This window comes from Rhinopithecus bieti, unplaced genomic scaffold (genome assembly GCF_001698545.2).
Source record: "Rhinopithecus bieti isolate Rb0 unplaced genomic scaffold, ASM169854v2 scaffold_25394, whole genome shotgun sequence".
NCBI lineage: Eukaryota > Metazoa > Chordata > Mammalia > Primates > Cercopithecidae > Rhinopithecus > Rhinopithecus bieti.
The window spans coordinates 893,535-910,891 of record NW_016811676.1 but is presented as its reverse complement, the minus strand read 5'-3'; the positions used below and the strand labels follow the sequence as shown (position 1 = coordinate 910,891).

The 17,357-nt window shown below is 43.2% G+C and overlaps 1 protein-coding gene and 1 long non-coding RNA gene across 2 annotated transcripts in view; one reads left to right on the top strand and one right to left on the bottom strand.

Annotated features, from left to right (window-relative positions):
- Positions 1-1,897: 1,897 nt before the first annotated feature.
- Positions 1,898-17,357, bottom strand: part of TTC3 (tetratricopeptide repeat domain 3) — a 132,831-nt gene continuing 117,371 nt past the window's right edge. Inside the window, 9 exon segments of the mRNA XM_017894623.1 lie at positions 1,898-2,442; positions 2,445-2,522; positions 3,634-3,726; positions 6,874-7,014; positions 7,209-7,335; positions 9,190-9,542; positions 12,965-13,066; positions 13,752-13,842; positions 16,225-16,325. Coding sequence (XP_017750112.1) covers positions 2,383-2,442; positions 2,445-2,522; positions 3,634-3,726; positions 6,874-7,014; positions 7,209-7,335; positions 9,190-9,542; positions 12,965-13,066; positions 13,752-13,842; positions 16,225-16,325 — 1,146 coding nt within the window. The 3' untranslated portion in view covers positions 1,898-2,382.
- On the top strand, positions 9,550-17,210 carry LOC108543827 (uncharacterized). Its single transcript, XR_001889676.1, has 2 exons — positions 9,550-11,396; positions 16,177-17,210. It is a non-coding gene; the product is annotated as an uncharacterized LOC108543827 (long non-coding RNA).

Genomic DNA, 17,357 nt, shown 5'->3' with positions numbered 1-17,357 from the left:
GTGGGTACTCAATGCACACTTGCTGAATGAATGGTTCCCAGTTTTCAGTGGTGCCTATGGCAGGCCTTGCCCATTCTTCCCAGCAAAGCACATAAGGTATATGGTGACCAAATGCGGACCTCTCCTCTCAGCCAATCACACCAGTGTGAAGAAAATAAAAAGGAACTAGACATGATGGATGACCAATTATTTTTACAATTATTCTTTCAATTAAGTGTGTTGCACAAGTGTTTCAAATACCTAAACATATTTCCCATTTCTTTCATGAGGTCATACTACAGATGGTTTTTGGTCCTCATTCTGACCAACCATCCTATCACTTTATGGCCTCTGCTTTTTCAGCCTCCTAAGTACTTCAGGCGGACAGAATGAACTTCCATCTTTGCTATTGTGTCTCCCACTGTTTCCTTTAATCCCCTTCTCCAGTCATCTACAAAAACTACGCTAAAATAGTTTTATTGCTTCAGTCTGCAGCGTGTTGATCACTTTAACCACCTGCCGCCACTGCGCGTATGCATGCGTGCGCACACACACACACACCCTTTATCCGTGGCAGGTATGTTCCAAGACCTCCAGTGGATGCCTGAAACCACAGATAATTCCAAACCCTACATATGCAGTGTTTTTTCCTATACATACGTACCTATGATGAAGTTTAATTTATAAATTAGGCACAGTAAGAGATGAACAACTAGAACTAGTGATAAAATAGAACAACTACACTGTAATAAAGATTATGTGAGTGCGGTCTCTCTCCCTTAAAATATCTTATTGTACTGCACTGTACTCGCCTATTTTCAGACCACGGCTGACTGGGGGTAACAAACTGTGGAAATCAAAATCACTAATAAGTGGGGCCACTTCCGTAGTCTTAAAACCGTAGTGACATTTTGCATTGCTGGGGCACCACTTCAATTTTATACCGGGTTATCCATTACTCATAACATAGATTAAGCAGTTCAGCAGAGCAAACTAATCTAAATTCTTAATAGTCATTGCTTTAAATTAAATGCCATCAGACTAAAAATCTGTACTGATAATACTTTGAATACACTTGAATAAACAGAAGACAGATTGTGAAAATGCGCTGTCTTCAAACTCTGAGTGCTCCGCACACCCAGAAGCCCCTCTAAAGAGGAAACCCCATCGACAGCCTCGGCGGCCCATAAATCCACAAATGCCTCAAAAAAAAAAAAAAAAAAAAAAAAAAAACCAAGGAATACAATTGATCTTCAACATCTTTGTACGTATGCACATGAAAACTCTCTTAATGTGGCCGTAAGAAGTAAACTCTGTCATCTCTGTGTGAGCCATTCACACATTGAAGTAGTCGATCTTATGCAGGCACAAAGGAAAGTTCTGGCCCAGGCCCTAAAACGCCCTGAGATCCCTGGTCAGACTCCTCAGACACAGCGTGGCGTGGCTGTTCTTTCCTGATGAAAGCACTCTTAAAATGTTAGCATTACATACATGTCCTAAGTTTTCCAGGAGAATGCATTTTTTAAATTAAGAATGGACAAGAATGACAGTGAACTTCTCGTTTTAGAATGTTCTTTATTCTGACAGTTGGACATATATAAGGCATGTTCACAAGTATCTGAAGTTATGTACAAAACACACTCATTTGACGATGTTCCTCCTCTCCTTTCGTACTTGCTGCTGCAAACTGATCCTTATGCACGTTAACACCCACAGCGCTCAATTCTTATGAATATGCAGACAATGTTTTGGGGACCACCGTGGAGAATGTTTCAAACTAAGGCGTGAGCTTCTACGAACTAAGTGACTAAGACATCAGAACTCATGGTGAATAAAGGCAGAGGAAGGTGACCAAATCAGCTCATAAACTCATGACTCCAAGTATCCAGTGGAACAAAGAACACATTGAAAAGCCCATTCTTAAAATGCAGAATCTTTGAAGAAAATATAGGCATATTTTCAGGAATACAGACTCTTGTAAAAAATTTAAAAGTCGTATCATCTCTCTTGCGGAGCTACTAGAAAAGGTTTTTCAAACACAAAAGGGGAACAAACGTGGGGTGCTTGGACATGTGAAGAATTCTTATCACTAGAATACTGCGCTTTGAGGCGCTCACAGTACTTTCCAAAAGAAGCCACCCACCTCAAAGAGCCCCGCGCAGCCCCAGCGACCCACGAGTGCGGTAGCCGTCATTTTATTAGCCACTGCTTGGCCGTCATCAAAGTATTCACTCAGAGTGGGGAAATTACTTATTCTCAACGATATTAACGATTTCCATGTATTTAGCTTTGTGACACAATGCACAAGGGTCTTCAAATGTTTGTTTTTTACGCCGGGGCGGCAGGAAATTGTCATTCCGATTCAACACCAGTACTGGTGGATGACGCTTTAGTGAAGTGTGACTACCTAGAGGAGCAGGAAGGCGGCTCCTGATTCTCACCGGGCCAGCCTCTTCCAGAAGTGCAGGCTACTCTTCTGACAGGAGATCACGACCCTGGCAGGCCGGGCAAGCGCTCTGCCCTTTAAGCCACTGCTTAAAGCACTGAAAAGGAGAAAACAAAATCAGAAGATGCCTTCAGGACCATGAGGAAGCCTAGCTCCCCTGTGCTGCTGGGCTCTTTGGCAGGCGTGGCTCACTTGCCCTTGGTCTCTTGGGCCTGGAGCTGCCCAATACTCAGGGACACCAACGCCCGCTCAGGCCAGAGTGTGGACGAAGTCCCAGCTGCAAACCATCCCACCTCAGGGTCAGATCCTGAACGCTCTGGGCCTCCTACCTGGCCTCGGGGTGGCCTTGCCCTAAGCCCCGGTTCTAGTCTCGGCTCTTCCACGTCAGCTGCACCAAATTCCAGAGCCTGACATTCTCGGCCCTAGGACCGACCACTCACTCTTAGCCCATCCCCTGGCCTGGCCTTGGCCCTGGGCTCTGGAACAGCCCTCCAGCCTGCATGCCATCCTCCTGCTGCTGCTGCCCACACTGCAGAGGCTGTGGACAGTCAGCCGGCCCGGACAGAAGACCCTGTACCCAAAGGAGGCACACCACACCAAAGAGACTCGGCAAGTGGTCTCAATTCCTTTCAGTGAGTATGCTGTATTGATCCCGTTCCAAGGGATTAGTACATCCCCATGGCAGAGACCTGATCTGTTCTAACCCAGCAGCAGGGGTGCACACAAATGCTCACGGTACCTAGAACACCATGACAGTTCACACACAGATCCCAGAATGGTACGAGCAGGACTGTCCCCAGGTCAGGCAGAAGGGACTCAGCTAGGTTTAGTTTTTCTCCTCTAAAATGTTAACTTGACTTCATATACTACACTAAGTCAAAAAAATGGTTTCACTCTTTCTCCGTTTAGTCAAGTGTGTAAGAAATCACCTTTCAAGGAACCAATACTGCTTCGAATCTCAGCAACAAGTGGCTGGAGCTGCCGTTCCCCTCTCCCCACACGGGATGGAAAGGACAGTCTGCGGAGCTGCCCCTCCGGCAGCGCTAGTGTGTGGACAGGGAGGCACTGAACAATGACATGGAGGTTTGCAAAGAAAATGGTTTGACAGCACAATAAATACTGATGACTAGAAAACAATTCCTTTCTTATTTTGAAAATACTTGATGGTCCCAATGCCTGCTGTAAGGATGGCCAAAAAGAGCTCTTACCCCTTTGTGATACTTGTGCCCACATTTGAGCACACACACGTTTTTTGATTTGAACACCTCGTGGCATATTTCACAGGAACTTGCACCTGGTGCCTGTGGAAACAAACACACCTGAATAATACAGAATAACGACAGCTGTTTTTATGACAAGAGTTCTTCCTTCAAACATCTTCTGCCACAAAGGGTGGCAAATTATTCACAATTACAGCTAAACAGTCTGAGGAAACAACTTACTTTTTAGTAGCGTTTCTTAAGAAAAAATATAAAATACAAAAGAAAAGTATACTTTTAAAGTTCTAATTGCCTCAGAGAAAAAACTGTTTTATGTGGCTAAAAGATTCCCAGGTGAAGATGACCATACCTAAAGTACAGTATGGGATAATCACATGGCATGGTGTGAATTAATCATTCATCTAATCATCTAACAGTTGAGGGTGGTAAATTCCAACACATCCACACAATGGACTATTGTGTAGCCAAAAGGGAAATCATGACGGAAGCCCATAATCCCTGACATAGAAAGCTGGCCCCAAAAGCCTGTTGAATGAAAGCAGCTAGCAAGACAGCATGTATCATACATAACTCACTTTTTAATAAAGAGGCTGCGTGTATACATACATGCCTAGACAGTTAACAGTGGTTGCCTCAGGGTAAGGGAGATTTAATCTTTTTCTTTACTATTTTCTAGTTTCTATGAGCATGGATTACTTGTGCAAATCAAAACAAAACAAACGGATGGCTCATCCGGCAAACATCCATGGGCAGGGACGGTGTGGGGTGCTGGACGCAGAGATGAATGGAGGGCTCCGGCCTCAGCAGCTCACAGTCTGGTGAGCACAGACAGTGCTTTCGATGTGAGAGCAGACCGGAGTGTCGCCTGGGACTCCAGGCACAGTTCTCACAGCACTTACCCTATCCTGCATCATTAACTTCTATTCTAGCTCACTGCCTCTTAACTCTGAGCACCTTGAAGGCACAAAATGAGTCCCATCTGGGTCCTTAGCAGGTGGTGGAAAACCTAGCCCAAACTCATGCTCTAAAATCCCCTGCTGAGGGAGCGGGCGAATGTGGGCAGCCCTGGTAGTGGGATCAAGTTCAGGGAGTAGTACTGGGCGCACCACCCGAGGACTGAAAAGACCTTGAACTGCTGTCCAGGGTTTTGCTGTCTCTCCCAAGGCATGACTTGGCCCAGGAGGAGATGGGACAGATGCTGCAGAAGGAGGGTTCATGCCCCTCCACTGCTGCCCATGACTCGAGGGTCAGGGAAGAAGAGGAAGTGCCAGACCGGGGAAGAGCCAGTGAAGGCCTCTCCAATGCCCAGTGCAAAGCTCGGAGCCAGGTTTAGTTTGAAAAAAACATACACTTAACTTGACAGTTTTCTGTTTCCTAGAAAAGATGGGCACAGTATATTTCTAAGTAAAAGAAAAAAAGGACAACCACAATAAAAAAAAAAAAAGGAAAACAACCAAAAAATCCAGCCCCTCAGAGAACAAAGTATGACCAGCATATTCAGTTTCGACTAATTCACATATAAATGCATTCAAGAGTTTAGAAAAATATATATCAAAGTGGTAATACTGATTACAGGGTGGGTTTTAAATGCCCTTTTATTTGTATTTTCTATTGTGAGTATGTAATACTTTGTAATTTAAAAATTAATACTTTTAACAAACTATGGTTATCAAATTAGGTCCCAGCTTGAATACATTTTTTCTTTCTCATACAATTTGGTGAAGTTTCACTAAGTCAGCTTTTGTATCTTCATTACTACAAACATCCATCATGAAGAAAAAGGGAACTCTTCTCCAGGAGATCACGAGCTCACGGTCTATCTTGGGGTGGGTGTGGCCACACAACACACTGACTTGTGCCCATGTACACCCACATGTGACTGGGGATTCTGCCTGGGTGAAGAACCACAGTGCACGTGACCCATCAGGGAAACCCCCGGGAGAGGAGGGACTCTAGCCAGGTCTTGCAGGAATGCCCTACATGCTCAGAAGCTCCCTCACTTGGGTGTGGGTGGGGCCGAGACCCTCTGGAGCTGAGTGTGTGCGGTGTGGAAGGTTTCCAAAGGGTAGTGGAAAGTGAAAACGTATGGGAGGAATAAAAACCTAAGTTTACAAAAGACTCAATGCCGACTCAAGTTAGCAAACCAGTACTCTCTGTGCAATCTCCTACCGCTGGCTCCCTGCTGAGATTATGGGGCCTGTAACTCTCCTCCTGTGGATGTTGGTTATACTCTGACACCAGAGATGGACAAAGAGAAAAATTCTGGTGTCTGCTTGACACCAGAATTCCGTCCAGAGCCCCCAGCCCCGAGCCACACAGGTGAGAGGCCCTCTTGCAGCCACCCCTGAGGTCCCTACTGCATGGTTCCAACGTCAGCCAGTCCCGGTGGTGAGGATGAATTACATGGGGCACACACAAGTCCAAAGGCCCACTCTGAGCTACCTCCGGTCTTCAAACAGTCAAGTGAACACTGGCAAGCTATGTGAGCGCTCTGTCCTCAGTTTCCTTATTATAAATTAATTATATTGCCTTATCAATTCAGATCATAGCTATTGTAGTATTTTATGAAATGTTCTATGTAAATGTAAACATTCTTACTGTGTAAAAGGAAAATAAACAACTTAAATCACTACACAGAATTCCAGGCAAGTGTAGCCCATTCCAGCATCCCTTCTCAGGCACTAGAGGAAGAGGCCAAGGACAGCAAGTAGGCTCTCTGGAGCACACAGCTGACCCAGTCATTCTACAGCAGCATTTGATCCAGGCCACAGCCTGGGCAAGCAGCGGGACGTGGGCTCATTGCTAATAAGTGATGGAACCAATCTGTGCAATTCCAAAGCCATGGTTACACAGAAGAAAATTATTCAAAAATTATTTCCCCAACTGTTCAAAATACCACACTGGATGTACAGAGTTCATGTATTTGACCATCTGCAGCAAAACAAGAGCAAGAGAGAGAAGGCCCAGATCCCCCACAGTGGTCAGAACCCTTGTCACTCATGTGCAGTGGCTTCTCTCCATGCTGGGCACCCAAGGTGTCAGAGCAGAGACCATGACCTCGGCCGTTCACTGACTGCTCTAACTGGACACATTCAAGTACACTGCAATTCAGTTTCTAATGTTAGGATCAAATTTGGTCTAGAAATGAATGGGGCTAAATCATGGATTAAAAATTGTTTGCTTCTTGTTTTTCATTAAAAAACAAAACTATACAGTTATACATACAACCTTCACAGAGACATCTTCTGCTTTCTGCCCCTTGGTTTTGGGTGATGGTGCAACAGCTGCCGAGGGTGGGCCCGGGGAGGGCCTGGCCACGGGGGCGGCAGAGCTGGGCTCGTAAGTCCTCTTGCCCTTTCCTGGGTTTGGCTGTGAAGGTAAGAGGGGTGTGGGGCGGGGCGGGGGACAAGAGGGAAGCAAAGGTCAGTTATCCAACAACTTGACCATCTTCTGTCTTTAGTACATTGTTCTCTAGGTTTTGGTTTGAAGCTTTTTTTTTTTTTAAAACACTTTTCATATTTTATAAATAAGTAAGGATGAAGTGGAACATCTGGATAAAATACCTTTTTCTTTTTCTGTCCGTCTAGAATGTGTTCTGTCACTCTTTGGACAATTTCATCAATACTCAATCCTGAGAGTGAGTTCTTGTTTTTGCTTCGCACTTTTTTAATAAAACCAGCAAGCTCGGTGCTGAAAGGGAGAGTGAGTGTTAAGTGACAACAGAAAGTTCCTTACTGCTAAGCAATATTACACACCAATATTAATCCAACAGCCCAACCCAAAGACACAAAGACAAATGCACACAAAATTAATTTGAATACTAATAACAACCATAACTGTATCTAAAAAGCAGAGCTATTTTTTTTTTTTTTTTTTTTTTTTGAGACACAGTCTCACTCTGTTACCCAGGCTAGAGTGCAGTGGCATAATCCCTGCTCACCGCAACCTCTGTCTCTTGGGTTCAAGCGAGTTTTGTATTTTTTATTTTTTAAGAAGAGATGGGATTTCACCATGTTGGCCAGGCTGGTCCCGAACTCCCAACCTCAGGTGATCCACCTGCCTCAGCCTGGCGTGAGCCACCTTGCCTGCTGGCTAATCATATTTTAACTGCTCCACTGTTACAAATTTCAGTTCTGAAGCTTCTAATTAACACTGTCTCAGAAACTGAAATAATCGGGCAGATGCCAAAGGTCATTCCTGAGTGTAGAGTCTTTTGTTCCGAGCTGCACTTCAGAGACACTGCCTCTATGTCATCATCTCTCACAGCTGAGACAAGAGGCAACTCTGCCCCCCTTGCACCAACCTGAACAGCAGAAACCAGAGGTGGAGGCAGAAATGCTACTGAAGAGCCTGCCGTCATCCCAACCCTATTTACAGCTCTTGCTCACTCAGTTAAGGGCAGCTTTTTCCCACATTCACAAGGACCCCTTGTTAACATGTCCACATGCCCCATTCACTATGGAATTCCATCCAGTCTTCAACCTCACACTCTAACAAATCAGAGGTCTTATCTAACAAGGTATAAGTTGCTGCTGCCTTCTTTGCTAAATGTAATTTTGTCCCCCCAAATGATGCAAAATTATTGTTTTGCAGTTCATTTATTGATTCTATAACACTAGTTTTAGACAATGCTATTGGTCTCATCAAAATCTTAGCAAATTGTCATGGGTTCCGATGAGTGTTAATTACCCAGTGGTCAATGTTTTCAATTTACATATGCACATTAAAAAATTTATTTGAGGGCCGGGCGCGGTGGCTCAAGCCTGTAATCCCAGCACTTTGGGAGGCCGAGACGGGCGGATCACGAGGTCAGGAGATCGAGACCATCCTGGCTAACACGGTGAAACCCCGTCTCTACTAAAAAATACAAAAAACTAGCCGGGCAAGGTGGCGGGCGCCTGTAGTCCCAGCTACTCGGGAGGCTGAGGCAGGAGAATGGCGTAAACTCGGGAGGCAGAGCTTGCAGTGAGCCGAGATCCGGCCACTGCACTCCAGTCTGGGTGACAGAGCAAGACTCCGTCTCAAAAAAAAAAAAAAAAAAATTTATTTGAGGCTGGGTGTAGTGTCTCATACCTGTAACCCCAGCACTTTGGGAGGCCAAGGTGGGTGAATCACTTGAGGTCAGGAGTTCGAGACCAGCCTGGCCAACATGGTAAAACCCCACCTGTACTAAAAATATAAAAATTAGTCAGACTTAGTGGTGCATGCCTATAATCCCAGCTTCTCAGGAGGCTGAGGCAGGAGAATCACTTGAACCTGGGAGGGAGAGGTTGCAGGGAGCCAAGATCATGCCATAGCACTCCAGCCTAGGCGACAGAGTGAGACTCTGTCTCAAAAAAAAAAACAAAAAACAAAAAAAACCCACCAATTTATTTGAAAATACTTATCTCTGTATTTACAAAAAGAAAGAAAGGTAGCACCTGTCTTTCTGAGCAAAACAATTATGCAACCCTTTTCATGTTAACACCTAATTGGTTTTATCTGATCAGGAAACCTCAGTTCAATAAAGTACTGAACACAGTCACAGACATTTTCTGTTCATACCTGTTGTAACACGGGAATACCACTGACAGGTGCTCAATAATACTATTGAACGGCTTTTTTGGAGACTGACTTGAACGCGCAGCATGTCCTGGAAGAACAGGCTGCTTCCGATCAGCCACAGGGCTTCGTTCTGACAGAGCTGCCCTTTTTGGCCCTGGCAGCTGGGCGGCTTCAGGCTGACCAGGGGGTGGCCCTGGCAACAGCGCAGAAGGAGCCTCCCCTGGGGAATCGCCGGCAGAGAACACACTGGGATCCCTGTGAAGTGCTGCATGGTTTCCAGTCACGTCGCTTGCAGAAGTCACAAGCCCTTGGTCATCATGGCCTGAAGACTCAGGGAGTAACTCGGAACGAACCTGTGAGGAACACACCACACCAGGATCACTTAGGGCTTCCCTTGAATTAAGAGGACGAAACGCCCAAGGGCAAAGGTCGATGAATAAATACAATAATACAGCCCAGAGGCTCCGTGCACAGGAAACCTGATACCATGAATTAAGTATTTTCGTTTTAAAAGAATTCTTGATAATAACTTGTTAGTTATTAGAAGAAGAGTAGGAGGGTTCAGACTTCTAAATAATTATCTCTGTAAGTCACTATTTTCTCTGTAAGATGAAAATTTCGCCTGCCTCCTGGCCCTCCTTCAGCCTCTACCTGGTTACACTTCTCCCCTTCCGAGCTAAACCCTGTAGCTGACAGATGCAGCATCACGGCCACCACACTCCTCAGAGCTGTCTCCGTCCCAGCAGGCTGCCTCCTCTTCCCTGCCGTCTCTCTTGGCAGCTCTCAGGCCTCCGTCCATGCCTGCAGTGCTGACGCTCCTCCCCATGCGGCTGCCTGAGGCCGAATCTTTTTAAAAGTGTGCAGTCTAGAATATTAAGTTTGCAGTCTAGAATATTTTCCTGAGATCCAAATCTGCAAATCCACTTGGGTGATTCCAAGACAACTCAAAGTCAATGTGTTGGAAACCAGCCTCAACCTCCCCAGAGACTCACCCTCGACTTCCACGTGGACACATGGGGCCTGGTCTCCTGAGCAGCAATGGCGCCTGTAAATGTACCCCTAATCACCTCTCACATCTGTTCTCTTCCCTCTACCCCCACTGCCACGCCCCATCCAGGACAGGATGATGGCAATAAGCTGATAATCGAACAACTGGAAATCACTCAAGCCCCTCCCCAACACTCCCCCACATTAGTGGCAAGCTCATCTTCAAAAAGCACAGTAGCTCCCTGTAATCCTCAGGGATACATTCTGAGACCCCCAGTGAATGTTTGAGGTCGCAAACAGTACTGAACCCTATGTATCCTATGCACACATTTCTTTTTCCTTCTTCACAATTTCATGGGTAGATTTGTTCTGACCATAGATCTTAGCAACCTCAGGATACGATCTTTTCTCTTTCTTTATTATTTTGAGAACTTTCAGCTTTTCACTTAAAGGAAGCACTATATTGCTTCTCTATGGCATATCTGAATGATCAGCATCATTACTCCCATGCTTTGGGGCTATTATGAAGTAAAATAGGGGTGACTTGAACACAGGCACTGGGGTAACGTGAGAAGTTCATCTGGTCACCAAATCAGCTTCTAAGTGGCTCACAGGCAGGGAGTAGCAACAGCATGAAAACACTGGACAAAGGGAGGAGGCACGTCCCTGGTGTGACCATGTGAGATTCCAGATTTCATCATGCTACTCAAAACAGTGCGCAATTTAAAACTTACGAATTATGTATTTCTGGAATTTTCCATTGAGTATTTTCTAACTGCGGTTGACTGCAGATAACTGAAACCATGGAAAGCGAAGCCATGAAGAAGGAGGGACTCCTGTTCTGCTGCTGTTCCCTTATTTGAGACCTATCCTGTCTGGTCTAATGAAGCTAGAAGTGTCCAAACTGCTGTAACACAGCTTACAGAAGAAGGCTCCCCTGGTTCTGCTCCTGCGTCATACTGGGCTTCTATTACAGCATGAAAGGAGTGTATTCCCTATCTCTCTAGGCTCCAGGTGCACTGTGTGTTCCATCTGGAACTCTGACCGTCCAAACACACCCCTCCCACTCCTTTGTCTGGTAAGTTCCTATTGCAGATCTCCGTCTCTGAGAGACTTCCAACTGGGAATCTTCCGCTGAGGCCACACTTCTAGATTAGGTTAGTGGCCCCTAATTCACGCTGCTCCAGCATTCTGCCATGAGAAACCTCACTCTGCTGCAGGTAGTGATGGGTTTAAAGTCTGTCTTTCCCCAAGTCCATGTGCACTTTGAGGGCACAGCCCACAATCTTTATCACCACTAATTACCCAATGAATGAATGAGGGAGAAATGAGATACAAAGTAAATAATTTTTAGGCACATTTATTACCAAAGCTCCTGGCACAATAAGAGTTCCCAGAATTTGGGATATGAAATTTTTTTTGAGTATTTATAAAATAACATAAGCTAGGATTACAAACTAATAGTAAAACATCCTATTGAGAGCCAATGTTTTCTCTCTGTATATCTGTTGTTATACGAACTTAGAAAAATGATAAATGATAAGTGCCCTTTAGTGTAATTCTAACTAAAATTGCACATTCAATGGAGAGAAAAAACTGGATCTCAACAGAATATTTTACTCAGTTTAGGGTGGTCACACTTTTTCCACACTTAATTTTTTTTTTTTTTTTTTCAGATGAATTCACAGTAAGTTTGGATGTTTACTGTGCAAGGTACTGGTGAGAAAGAGACATTCAAGGCCAGGCTGAGATCTAATGCACGTGAGAGAAGGGCCACAGTGGGAGGCCAAAAGAGGGCAGCCCCTGATGGGGTTTCAGGGGAAGGCAGGATGCAGAGCAGGGATGGTGGTCCAGGCCGGGAACAGCCCAGGCAAAGATCTGGCAATAGTGGGAGGGTGCAAGTCAGGTGCTGGGAGAGAGTCTCCTCTGTCTTTAGGAACCAGAAGATTTCACTGTCCTGTCACAACATTCTGGAACTTAACATCTTTCAACTCTCATATACAGTCCTCCTTTAATTTTTTCTTTTTTACCTAAGTTTTCTCACAAGATCTAACTTTAAATTCCTATGGTCTGATCTCCTCTGGGCCTAATTCATTTCAATTTAGTATTTACTAAGCATCTATCTGTGTCCAAATCTAAGAAATGTGGGTTTAGCCATGTTGTAAAGTCCACAAAATGCAATTAATGCTTTTCTTTTCTGTGCTGTGCATATTAAAATAAAAAGACAAGATTATTCACTGTTATTCACAAGATTTGGCAAATACCTCAAACAAGTAGTAAAATATGATGTGCCAGACCAACAAAGCCCTGTATGTCTCAGGCATAGCAGCTTTTATTCTGTATTTGAGGAGGAAACCTCTTAATTTTTAGATTTTGGTCTTATGCCCCAAATATCTAGGAATAAGAGTATAATCTGAGGTGGTGATAGGGTCCTGCTTGAATCACAGGCACCTGCTACTCCTGGATTAGTCATTCAAAGAATACATATATAACACACACACACACACAGAAAAGACAGAAGACAGGCCAAGGTACAGAAGAGTGATAGAAAGGTAGCAATGGTGTATTCACCTCAGTCCATTCCTCATACAGATGCAGAAAGACTGATCTATTTTATATAAGAATGTTATACAGCTTAAAAGGTTCATCAGTAGCACCAATAATGAAACATTAAGGCAATTATTAACCAATCTCATCCTCACTCCTAGGGAACAACAACAAATAACTACTTTGGCTAGTTAACAAATGAATTATGGTTTTTTTTAAAAAAAAGATGTGTTAGACTTACCGTGTTACAGGCAGGAAATGAAAGCTCGGAAATCTGCACTTTAGAAAGTTCACTGAGACGAGAACCATTTTTAATTGCCTTAATTTGTTCTTCAAACTGAGACTGTGAGTAGAAAGTGAAGTGTGGGAAAACCACAATTGTCAATTAATACTTTGTTTCTTCCTATACGTTATAAATGAAACATAACTGTCTTGTAAGGAAATTCAAAATAAGACCTCATTAATCCAAATGCTCCAAAGCCTTTTCAAACATAACTCCTCTAATCTTACCAATCAAGGCAGAGGTCAAGATGGTTAATTAAGACAATACAATTACTTTCGGCTGGGCACGGTGGCTCACGCCTGTAATCCCAGCACTTTGGGAGGCCGAGGCGGGCAGATCACCTGAGGTCAGGAGTTGGAGACCAGCCTGACCAACATGGAAAAACCCTGTCTCTACTAAAAAACAAAATTAGCCGGGCATGGTGGCACATGCCTGTAATCCCAGCTACTTCAGGGGCTGAGGCAGGAGAATCACTTGAACCTGGAAAGTGGAGGTTGCAGTGAGCCAAGATCACACCATGGCACTCCAGCCTGGGCAACAAGAGTGAAACTCCGTCTCAAAACAAATTATAAAAAATAAAAAACAAAACCATTGCTTCCATGAAAAGCTCATAATACTTTCAACAAAAAAAATTATTGACAATAATAGATAAAAAAGAAATAGTTTCAATATGACACTAGCCTCCTGAGAATTATAACTATCATAAAGATTTTGATGGGATTAAAAGATGTTTTTTACAACTTACCTTTGCTTTCTCAATTTCTTTTGTAACATTAGAAAGAAACAATTCCCATGAACATATATCAGACTCCATGTCAGGATATGCTGCAGGATCACTGAAAAAGTATAATATAAAACTGCTTTAGAAATCTAAAAAATTAAAAGCACTTATGGTCAAATAAACATCTAAACATGAGAGAAAGATACATTTAACATGATCACATACACACAAAAAAACCCAACTATTTTTAAAGATTGCTTATCTTGTAAATTTGCCACTAGAGACACTTTAGAAAATTTTAATTATTAATATAACAAAAACTCTAAAATTGAAGGGCAGAGGGAAAGTCTCCTGAATTTTAAATTCTTTTCCCAAATTTAAAAGTGTGACCACTCTTCATTTAACATCTTTATGTTTAATATTAAAACCAGCGTCTGTACTGTTGCCCAGGCTGGAGTGCAGTGGCTCCACCTCCTGGGTTCATGCCATTCTCCTGCCTCAGTCTCCCGAGTAGCTGGGACTACAGGCACAAGCCACCATGCCCAGTTAAATTTTTTGTACTTTTAGTACAGACGGGGTTTTACTGTGTTAGCCAGGATGGTCTCGATCTCCTGACCTCGTGATCCGCCCGCCTCGGCCTCCCAAAGTGCTGGGATTATAGGCATGAGCCACCGCGCCTGGCCTCTTTTTACCCCTTTTCTATGTTTCTATACTTTGGTGGAGGAGGCAGAGTTAGCATGGCATCCTGAAGAAAGAATCTTTGTATATTCTATGGTTTATTGGAAGAGTTGATACTATTAGATGAAATGAGTCTGAGATTATCTTTGTTTCCCAGATGAGCTGCAATGCAGCCTATGGCGGGTGCTTAGTACAGGCGGTTGACCACCACTTGGTCTCAACCTCAGCTGTACTAGTCCTGTATTCTAAATCAGCATATTAGTTTACTTTTAATCAGAAAAGTTTTCTAATGAAAAAAATTAAATCTTGAAAATGAAGAAGGGGCCGGGCGTGGTGGCTCACACCTGTAATCCCAGCACTTCAGGAGGCCTAGGCAGGCGGATCACCAGGTCAGGAATCAGAGACCAGCCTGGCCAACATGGTGAAACCCTGTCTCTACTAAAAATACAAAAATCAGCCTGGCGTGCCGTGGGCGCCTATAATCCCAGCTACTCAGGAGGCAGGAAAATCACTTGAACCCAGGAGGTAGAGGTTGCAGTGAGCCGAGATCACGCCACTGCACTCCAGCCTGCATGACAGAGCAAGACTCCAACAAAAAAAAAGAAAGAAAGAGGAAAAAAGAAAATTAAGAAGAAGAACTATACACTAAAACTGTTCGTCCGTGATTCACACATCTCTGGTTCAATGCTGAGGGTTTGAAATTTGAATCAAAAGGCAAGCACCAGGAAGGATCAAAATCCTGGGATTAAAAATGCAAAACCTGTGTATAGAACACGATAAAAGGACTCAATGAAAAGTAATCCCACATAGAGAAGTGCTAAGTATTAGAAGAAGATCCTCTAGAAATCCCAGGCAAGCCTTATCTTAAAAACAAACAAGGCCAGCCCAGCGCAGTGGCTCATGCCTGTAATCCCAGCATTTTGGGAGGCGGATCACGAGGTCAGGGTATCGAGACCCATCCTGTCTAACATGGTGAAACCCTGTCTCTACTAAAAATACAAAAAATTAGCCAGGAGTGGTGGCAGGCACCTGTAGTCTCAGCTACTTGGGAGGCTGAGGCAGGAGAATGGCGTGAACCCAGGAGGCGGAGCTTGCAGTGAGCCAAGATCGCGCCAGTGCACTCCAGCCTGGGTGACGGAGCGAGACTCCGTCTCAAAAAAACAAACAAACAAAAACAGGTGGAGATTATGTGGAGAGTTGAAAAAAATTTAACGTGTGAATATACTTTGTAGTAACATTCTCACATGCTGTCATACAGACTGTTAAATAATAGTTATTAGGAAAGCAACTTGGCAAAAAATTTTGAAAGACTTGAAAATGTGATCTTCATTCCAAAATTTTACTGCATGGAAATGACTAATAATGTGCATAAAGATTTAACTATAAGGATGCTCACTGCAGGGTGGCTTATATTAACACAAATTCACAAACAACTTCACTGTCCCAGCACAGCAGTGTTTGATAAATCATGACATGTTTCTATGCTCAAATACTACCCAACCTTTCAAAATCAGGTTGGAGAAATGTAATTACCAATATGAAAAGAAATTTCCTATATACTATTTAGTAAAAATAATTCACAAATTTTCATTTTTTCAAACACTTCATGTATTTCAAAATAGAAATGCTATATCGCCATTTAGAATTATGAATGATTTTTATTTTTGTTTGTATGTCTTAACTTTTCTACAACTGAACATGTATCAATTATATAACTATTAAAAATAAAATGGTCCTAATACAAAATAATGTTTCTCTCAAATGGTCCTAGCTTTATCTTCTAAATGACGTGCTAAGAACACCCACGAAACTGCATTACCAGCTAATCAGCTCCAGCTTCTTCAGATAGGCTTCTGCTTGTGACTCCATGATCTGTAGCTTACACACTTCACTCTCCTTCCAGTTTTCAAGTACGGATACCTGTCAGTAGATTAGAGGACATACAAATATTTTACAAATGACAGCCTGAAACTATTTTAAAGGTTAAAACTTAAACATTCCAAGCCACTTTCCCATTTCTCCTTAAATGAAGCATGATGACAGAATCACCAGAACTTGATTATATCATAGGGGAACATGAATTAGACTTGAGATTTGAAAACAGAGTAACAAAATGACATTACAAATGCATACCTTCCATGATTCTTTTTGCAGATATGAATAACTGTACATGGTTTTCTGCTTAAGCTATATATAAGCACAGAGCCAGGTTAACTGCATGTGCACACCAGTGTGCATTACCTATGGTCCTGCAGCAGAATAACCCTTAATAAAGGCTGCATCCTCTGCAATAGAAAAGCCTCAGAGAAGCTGTTCTCAGCAAGGGCATCAAAAGCCTTTGGGGTATGCTTTTAAGATTTTAGGCTCTCTGTGGCTTCTCCACAAGCCAACTGGCCATTTTTGTGAGAATCACTGCAGGAAATGTAGAATGGTCTTGTGGTCCAAATGATCCATCAAATAGCCTTTTAATCCAGGTGTCAGTAAACTTGACAGGGCCCACCAGGCAAACCTGCTTACCAAATGGTGGTGTGAATTAAACAAGCTCAGGAGTACGGATGCAGGTGTAGGACCCACAGAGTATTCATACTTTGGCTCTTTTTCCTTCCCGCTCCTTAGAAGCAGGTGCATAGTCAATTCTTAATTGAAAAGCCTAATTTTTGCAGACTGTATAAACTAAGCCTTTTCTTATTTTACCAGAATAATCACAGACACATATGCCAATAAATATCATTTGTTTCTCAGCTAGAGAAACAGAGAATCATGTTTCGGGAACTAAATAAAATACAGTCAGATGTCATTATTCTGATTTTCATCTCAGTAGTTTTCTCAAACAGTGTACTGACATTGCTATATATTCTTCTAGGGGCGGGAGGAGTGTACTCCTAATACGTGGATTATTTTCAAGTTCCTTTCCAAGTATTGGCAAATATAGTTGGCTACTTCATGGTACAT